At 43.7% G+C, this 8364-nt stretch overlaps 1 protein-coding gene and 2 long non-coding RNA genes across 3 annotated transcripts; 1 reads left to right on the top strand and 2 right to left on the bottom strand.

Annotated features, from left to right (window-relative positions):
* The first annotated feature begins 12 nt into the window (after positions 1 to 12).
* slc25a5 (solute carrier family 25 member 5) lies at positions 13 to 2042 on the top strand. The gene is made up of 4 exons (XM_007555087.2): positions 13 to 208; positions 804 to 1290; positions 1376 to 1516; positions 1599 to 2042. Exons 1-4 carry the CDS (start codon positions 98 to 100, stop codon positions 1754 to 1756), a joined length of 897 nt encoding a protein of 298 aa, XP_007555149.1. The 5' UTR covers positions 13 to 97; the 3' UTR covers positions 1757 to 2042.
* A 1284-nt stretch (positions 2043 to 3326) lies between these two features.
* On the bottom strand, positions 3327 to 4722 carry LOC107836589 (uncharacterized). Its single transcript, XR_001662518.1, has 2 exons — positions 4592 to 4722; positions 3327 to 4069 (listed from the first exon to the last, which is right to left on the bottom strand). It is a non-coding gene; the product is annotated as an uncharacterized LOC107836589 (long non-coding RNA).
* A 327-nt stretch (positions 4723 to 5049) lies between these two features.
* On the bottom strand, positions 5050 to 6233 carry LOC107836587 (uncharacterized). Its single transcript, XR_001662515.1, has 2 exons — positions 6148 to 6233; positions 5050 to 6049 (listed from the first exon to the last, which is right to left on the bottom strand). It is a non-coding gene; the product is annotated as an uncharacterized LOC107836587 (long non-coding RNA).
* Positions 6234 to 8364: the final 2131 nt, after the last annotated feature.

The raw sequence follows: 8364 nt of genomic DNA, 5'->3' as shown, positions 1-8364 counted from the left end.
TAAAACCCCTTCAAGTCCCGGTTTGATTCTGCCATTTCAACTCCACCTGCAAACCCCACGCAGCGAGCAGCGGGACGGCGTCCGGAAACACCCGAAGATGACTGATACGGCTATCTCCTTCGCTAAGGACTTCCTCGCCGGCGGCATCGCCGCTGCCATCTCCAAAACAGCCGTAGCCCCCATTGAGAGAGTGAAACTTCTCCTCCAGGTAGGCGTTATTCCTCTCTATGCAGAGTCGCCTCAGCTGTTGATGCGGCATCCTTAAAACAGCTGACTCTTAGATCCTGACCTGACGCAGTGATCAGTGCTGGTAAAGATTTGTTTTTAAAGCATGCATGCTGCAGCGTCAGCAGCAGAAAGTAGGCTATTAATAGTAAATCTCAGCAACTCTTAGTTTAAGAATGAGCATATTCGAGGCGAACCAGACCAGTTATGTAATAGTCAGGCCTGAAAGCTGCAGCACTCCACGGGAGGAAACACAGTCCCTTAACAGGCTCATATGGTCACCTGCTGCGGCGTTTGGGAAAAAAGAAAAAAGAAAAAAAAAAAAAAAAGCAACATTTCTTCTTCTATAAAGAGCGATAGTTTGGCTTAAAAACTTACAAACAAGGTCATAGGAAGGATTGCACCACGAGTTTGCACTGCTGCATAGGGGCCTGGTTGCAGCAGGAGGAGGAGGAGGAGGAAGAAGAAGAGGGGGCGGGGTTATGAATCCTTGACTGGATGCGTAAAGAGTTGATCCAGCATGCATGCAATAACAGATTAGTGTAAAATAATAATGTCATTTCCTGTTTTCCTTACAGGTGCAACATGCCAGCAAACAGATCACAGCCGACAAGCAGTACAAAGGCATCGTGGACTGCATTGTCCGCATCCCCAAAGAGCAGGGCTTCCTTTCCTTCTGGAGAGGCAACTTGGCCAATGTCATCAGATACTTTCCCACGCAAGCCCTCAACTTTGCTTTCAAGGACAAGTACAAGAAGATTTTCCTGGACGGAGTAGACAAGCGCACGCAGTTCTGGAGATACTTTGCAGGTAACCTGGCGTCCGGCGGCGCAGCGGGGGCCACGTCGCTCTGTTTTGTCTACCCACTCGACTTTGCCAGAACGCGTCTCGCTGCCGACGTGGGCAAAGCAGGGCAGGAACGTGAGTTCAAAGGCCTGGGTGACTGCTTGGTGAAGATCTTCAAGTCTGATGGCCTCAAAGGTCTGTACCAGGGCTTCAACGTCTCAGTGCAGGGCATCATCATCTACAGAGCAGCCTACTTTGGCGTCTACGACACAGCAAAGGGTGAGTCTACAAACTTTCTCCTCTCAATGAGCTCCTGAACTTTAGGGAACTAAATTAACCTTTTGAACTGATGCATCTCTTTCAGGCATGCTCCCAGATCCCAAGAACACACACATTGTTGTGAGCTGGATGATCGCTCAGTCTGTAACTGCCGTCGCCGGTCTCGTGTCCTACCCCTTCGATACCGTCCGTCGTCGTATGATGATGCAGTCTGGACGCAAAGGAGGTAATAACTCCAACTTGATGCCTTTATAGCTCAAAATCTCTGTTTGTGGTCATGATTGAGACCTTTTCTATCTTCTCCTCAGCTGATATTATGTACACCGGCACCCTGGACTGCTGGAGGAAGATCGCACGTGATGAAGGCAGCAAGGCCTTCTTCAAAGGAGCCTGGTCCAATGTGCTCAGAGGCATGGGCGGAGCCTTCGTGCTCGTCTTGTACGACGAGCTTAAGAAAGTCATCTAAGTTGATTGTGTCTCTCCACTGTTCATGTTGTTAAATTTATCTGTAACATATCTTGTACATTTGGAAGGACTTAAATACCTGAGCTATATGTTTATAGGGGACCAACTAGTATTTTTTTACTAGTTGTACCAGGGGAATCTGTTATACACTTGTGTTTTTTTTTTTTTGGCCCATTCTTTTCCTTTTTCTTTTTTTTGTTTTGCCCCTCACAAGAATTTCATTCCCTGACTGCAAGAACTTTGCCAGAATATGAGAAATAAAGGCAACCTACTGCGTGAACCTCCTACCTGGTTTCTAACTCTAATGTCATGCATGAATGGTTTCCAGGCTGGCAGCCCCTTGAGAGAGCTGTAAGCTTAGAGCTGCAGGTTGTAGTTGGGGGTGAGCCAAAATCAGCTGAGAAAGTTGAGCTGCTGACAATATTTCAAGTCACACTTGCAGAAAGGTGATAGGCAGGTAGTCTGGGAGTTGGACGTTTGAACTTGCTGCAGAGGAACTACTAGGATTACATGCAGTAGGGGTTGGATTATTACAACCTGCTAAATATACTTTGATCTCCTGCCGTGCTCCGTCTGTCTGTCTGCCTCGGACTGTTGTGACAGAGGACTTTGTGTCCTTGAGCTGATTGACAATTTACAAATATGACACAGAAGTTATTTACCGTCACAGCCAAGATATCTGGTGTCTTTAGACCTTAGCGAGATGCTACAGCTAAATAAGCCCCTTTAAGGTTTGGATCTGCAGCTCATACACTGGATTCCTCCTGACACATGATCTGTCCAGCATAAAGAGTTGCAGGCTTTGACCTGGTAGTGGCATGTACAGGAGAGGACACAATGTACTGCTTGGTCTCTAACCAGGGTGTGTACTCCTCTTCCTGTTGGTAGTATTTGCCCTTGTGCATTCAGTGTAAATATGGAAGAGTTGTTTTACAGGTTTTAAATCTACTCAGTGATTTGGTGTTGATACTTTGATTCATCAAGTCATTTTGAGATGAATAATTAAGTTCCAGTTATTAAAACTTGGATAAATGTCAGTTGCCCAAGTTTCACATTCATGTCATTGTGGTTAAGGTTTTTTCCTCCTGTCGTAATAATTAGATCTTGAATCATTTTGAGTTTAATTATGACTGTGTCCTTTTCTCACTCTTTAACCTTGTGAATGGTTCTCCAACCACACCAGTTAAAGAAATTAAATCTGACAAGACAAGGCGGAGACAGACTCCTTTAGCAAATACTCAGATTGTCTCAGCTGGACTCTAGTCTAATCTCCTCTGCAGTAGTATGAACTTGACCTCTGACCCAGTGAAGCAGATTCCTTGTTCAACAGGAATCAATGCTTTTTATATCCCTGAGAAACACACCGACCTCATGCTGCGTCTATCGACTGCAGGATATTGACTTACCATGAAGGAATTTAATGCATTTTATGACCAAATTTAGAAAACAGTTTGTTTTAAGACATTTACATAACATAATGATCTAGAGATAAAAACCTCTATATTTTGATTTATTTTTGCTGAAAATATATGAAACCAGATATTTCCATACATTATAGAAAACATTTTTTCATCGTCATATGGTTTATCCAGAATAAGCTGTTCCTGCTTTAGCCCAGTTATTTCCATTTTCTAAATACCAGAATAATGAGAGAATTTCCTGACTTTTTCAAATTCAGAAATTTGCATACACCAAGACTGTTATGTTTTGGAAAGCCCAGATGTTGACATCAAGATCTTATAAGCAGCGCATTTCTCAACATCCAAGTTCAATTGAAACATGTTTCACACCAAGAAAAAAAAAAAAGGAATTGGTGTGGTTTTGGTTTTAATTTTTAACAGATTGTAAAACCTTGTAAAAAAAAAAAAAATCTAGATGGTCACGCAACTCCCTGAGCTGAAGGAAACTAAGTTGGACAGAGGGAAACGGGATGGACGGATAAATGGGAGGAACCAGGATGCATGGATGGATGGAGGGAACCAGGACTCATTCAGATGTAGTTTAGCCGTTCATCTGAGTCTGAAAGCAGCTTCACATCAGGATGGTGGAGTTAAATCCTCGTTTTCTCCTCTCGGATCTGCCCATCAGGAGAAGCTCGCAGCGTCTCCCCTCTTCCAGCCTCCATCGGCTCAGTGTGATGTAGTGACTCAACCTGAGGAGGACGTCGTTAGGCTGTTTGATCTCAAATCTCCCACAGCAGCGGCACTCCAGATGAGCGAGTTGTAGCGACATGACGCCAACCCATTTGGCTCGTTACTGACTGTACCGGAGTCTGATTGGGTCAAGCTGCTGCGGGAAACATGAAACTCTCCCTCTGCTCAGACACAAATCAAAAGGAGAAAGAGACAGGCTCACAAATCACTTGGGGAAACCCTGACTTCTGTCTATAGCTCTAGTTCTAAGTGGGAACACTGTCTATATTTCTATTTCTAAACAGGAATACCGTTTACATTTCTAAGTCTCTGGGCTGCTCTTGGTCCGATCCCTCACCTAGAACCCGTTTGCCCCAGCGGACCCGACCCAACTAGAGGCATGAAGCCTCTGACAGCTCCTAGGATCACTGGGACACTCAAACCCCTCCACCACGATAAGGTGGCAGCCCACGGAGGGGAAAAAAACAGCCAGAAACAGTTCCCTTCTCTGACCTGAACTGATCTGGAGAGAGGCCAGAAGGTGGCACTCTGGTGTTTCTAACTAAACAAAAAGTTTAGTTAGAAGCACAAATTTTCCAACTAAAAAGTTTAGTTAGAAACTAAAGTTTTTGTTTTCTGTTATTTTTCTTTCTGTAGAAGTTACACCTGGTCTGGAACATGGAAAGTTCTCCTGACCAGTCAACCTGTTGTTGTGTCTCTGCTCTGTCGTCTCTGCTCCAGTCGGTCATGGCAGATGGCTGCTGGTACTGAGCCCAGTTCTGGTTCTGCTGGAGGTTTCTTCCTGGTAGAGGGGAGTTCTTCATCTCCATGGTTACTACATACATGCTCTGTGTGAGGGATTGCTGTAAACTCCATGACTCAACACAAGTGATTTGCTGTTGCCCCCTGCTGGTCAGGAGGAGTTAATGCTGTAAGTAATGACTCCATACAATCTACTGGGTTTGCTTTGGTGCAAAATTTTTAAACAAATGTAATAATCCCAATGCATTGATAACTTGGATCAATAGTAATCTATGACTGAATTGAAACAATTTTGTAAAATGCCTTGAGAACAACGTTGTTGTGAACTAACAAGTTTTGAAAGTTTTTGGCATCTAATTTAGGGGTTTTGAATGTTTTGACATCTACTTTTGGGGTTCTGAACCTTTTGGCATCTACTTTTGGGGTTTTGGACGTTTTGATATCTACTTTTGGGGTTCTGAACCTTTTGGTATCTACTTTTGGGGTTTTGGACGTTTTGGTATCTACTTTTGGGGTTCTGAACCTTTTGGTGTCTTACTTTTGGGGTTCTGAACCTTTTGGTGTCTACTTTTGGGGTTTTGAACTTTTTTGTATTGGTTGCTGGGTTTTTTGTTTGTTTTTTTATATTATTGGTTGAGCTCATAGTTTGAAAGGCAAATTTTATACATCGCCAATTCACAACAAATGTCATCTCAATGCACTTTGAAATAATTTTAGTTCAATCTCGTTTTCCAATTGCTATTATTTAACAGTACAATAAGCTCAGTTGATAAAATAGTTTAAAAATTTTGTACCAAACGACACCCTGCAGATTGTATGGAGTCATTACTTACAGCATTCACTCCTCATGACCAACAGGGTCGACAGGAAATCGCTTGTGTAGAGTCGCTGACTTTACAGCAATCCCTCACAGAGCATGCATGTAGTAACCGTGGAGATGACGAACTCCCCTCTACCAGGAAGAAACCTCCAGTAGAACCAGAACTGGGCTCAGTACCAGCAGCCATCTGCCATGACTGACTGGAGCAGAGAAACGACAGAGCAGAGACACAATAACAGGTTGACTGATAAGGAGAACTTTCCATGTTCATGAACTCATGTCAGCCAATGCCCTCCTCCAGGAAGAAACCACAGCCAATCAGAACACCAGACCAGGTGTAAAATCTATGGAGAGAAAAACAACAGAGAAAACAAAAACAGTTCAAATAACTAAGGTAGTAAAGACAGAAAATAACAGCAGCATAAATACAGACAGATCACAATAAACCAGTCTAAGAAAAACACAAAAAATTATGACGTCTCTAAACAAAATTGTCCATAAAGTCATTTTCCTCTGTCGGCCAATGTGGGGCGATGAAGGGCAAAATCCAAGACAAAAACAAAATGATCCAGGAGGATTCCTGAAGGACAACAGAGAGGTGCAGGTTTAAGGTTTAACAACTCAGAATGAAATTGTAATTATTCAACATACATAACCATCACTTAAACAGCAAAATACTTGCAACATTTCTTGAGAAAGACTGCTGAACCCGATGGTAGGACCACTAAAGTCATCCATCAGTGTGGGCGATGAGTGCCTTTTCCATCGTCACTCCATCGTTGGGGAAATGATCCAGGAGGATTTCTGAAAGACAACAGGAGAGGAGGACTACAACAGGATGGGTGCAGGTTTAACCCTTTAACAAATCAAAATGAAATTATCACTATTCAAAAACATATGTAGCCATCACTTAAACAGCAAAACACAGCAAAACACCTCCAGCATTTCCTGAAGAAGTCTGCTGCCTATGGTAGGGTCACTAAGGTCATCCATCAATTGGGGAGGTGATGAGTCTTTTCCGTTGTCGTCGGGGCGATGCAGACCTTTTCTGTCGGTTGATGGGGGTCCAATGAAGGGCGAAATCCAGGACAAAAACAAGCAGCCGGGATGAGACTTAGTGCATCCAAATCCGAGGCCATGGTCTTGAGCAGGAAAAGGGTAGAGTGCCTTCTCCAGCTCAGCGGGGTCGTCCTGCCTCAAGTGGAGGAGTTTAAGTATCTGGGGATCTTGTTCATGAATGAGGGAAGAAGGGAGCAGTCATCGACAGGCGGACTGGGGCAGCATCTGCGTGAAACGGTCGCTGTACCGGTCCGTCGTGGCGAAGAGAGAGTTGAGACAAAAAGCGAAGCTTTCGATTTACCGTTCGATCTACGTTCCCACCCTCATCTATGGTCATGAGCTTTGGGTCGTGACCGAAAAAACGAGATCACGGATAAAAGCGGCCGAAATGGGTTTCCTCCGCAGGGTGGCTGGGATCTCCCTCAGAGATGGGGTGAGAAGCTCGGTCATCCGAGAGGACTCAGAGTAGAGCCACTGCAGTCAGATACAGTACGTATCCGACGTTCCCAGACTCCTCCATAATGAGATGCAGCAGGTGAATTGAAAATCCATTGTACTCCTTTTAGCATCATGTCGTCATTAATGCGAGAGTGGTCCAGCTCTTTCAATACCTCCCTTAACCCTCTCTCTGCTCCAACAAAATTTGTTCCATTGTCAGAGCGAATGATGGAAACTTGTCCCCTTCTGCTTTGAAAACAACGCAGGGCATTAATACATGAATCTGTATCAAGAGACTGGGCAACTTCAAAATGTACAGCTCTGACAGACATGTGAAAAGCACTCCGTAACGTTTGACCTTGACACGTCCTCTTTTGACCTCAAAAGGACCAAAATAAGCCACACCCATGTTGGTAAAAGGTGGTTTATCAGGAAGCAGACAGTCTTGAGGCAGATCTGCCATTTTTTGTTGTCCTGGTCTTGCATGTAGTCTCCTACAAAGGTTGCACTCTGAGATTACCTTTCTAGCAGCTGCATTGGCTGTTAGTATCCAATATTTGTGTCACATTCTGGCCAAAACATGATTTCTGCCACCATGTCCTGTCATGATGGAGAATGGGTTTGGCTATTCTGTGATGTTTATGCAGAATGGCAGGGTGCTTAGTCTCTTCTGGCATTTTCAATCTATTCAGCCGTCCCCCTACTCTCAAAACACCATCTTGTAAGTATGGATCTAATCTGGAGATTGAACTGGTCCTGCCCACCTGTGTACTTCCGTGCTGCAAAGTTTTGATTTCAGCTGCATAAGTTTGTCTCTGACTGAACTTGACCAACTCCGTTTCAGCTTTGGACAAATCTTCAACAGTGAGCATTTTCTTTTCCAAATTTCTTCTAAATGTGATAATTTGTTGTTCAACTAAAATCTCAACTTTCTCTGGTTCATTTTCAGATTGCTGCACCTTTAGTACAGTTTCTTTTCTCTTTTTACTCAGCCGATTCAGTCTCTTTCAGGCGCAGAATCCAGGCAACGGCCTTTTTGAGCTTGTGCCAGTTGGAGTAATGCTTGATCAGTTGACTCATTGTCTCATCATTTTTCCATGGTTTTGCACATGTTGTTGCAACTGTTGTCTTTACTTCATTCTGTTCCATTAACCTAGAATGTTTAGGTTGTTTTGGCCAAAGCTCTTAATTTAACAGGAATCTTGGTCCTTGAAACCAACTTTCACTTTTGATGAAGCTTTCAATTTTCAAACCTCTTCATGCCAGATTTGCTGGATTTTGTTAACTGCTCACATATTTCCACTGAAATCGGTCCGTCAGTTCCCTGATCAAAGAATCGGTTTGCCACAAACGTTTTGAAGCAAATGTCATTTTCAATGTAGCTCAGTATTGTGGTAC

This window comes from Poecilia formosa, unplaced genomic scaffold (genome assembly GCF_000485575.1).
Source record: "Poecilia formosa unplaced genomic scaffold, Poecilia_formosa-5.1.2 Scaffold68, whole genome shotgun sequence".
Classification (NCBI taxonomy): Eukaryota; Metazoa; Chordata; class Actinopteri; order Cyprinodontiformes; family Poeciliidae; genus Poecilia; species Poecilia formosa.
This window is presented reverse-complemented; position numbering and strand designations above follow the sequence as displayed.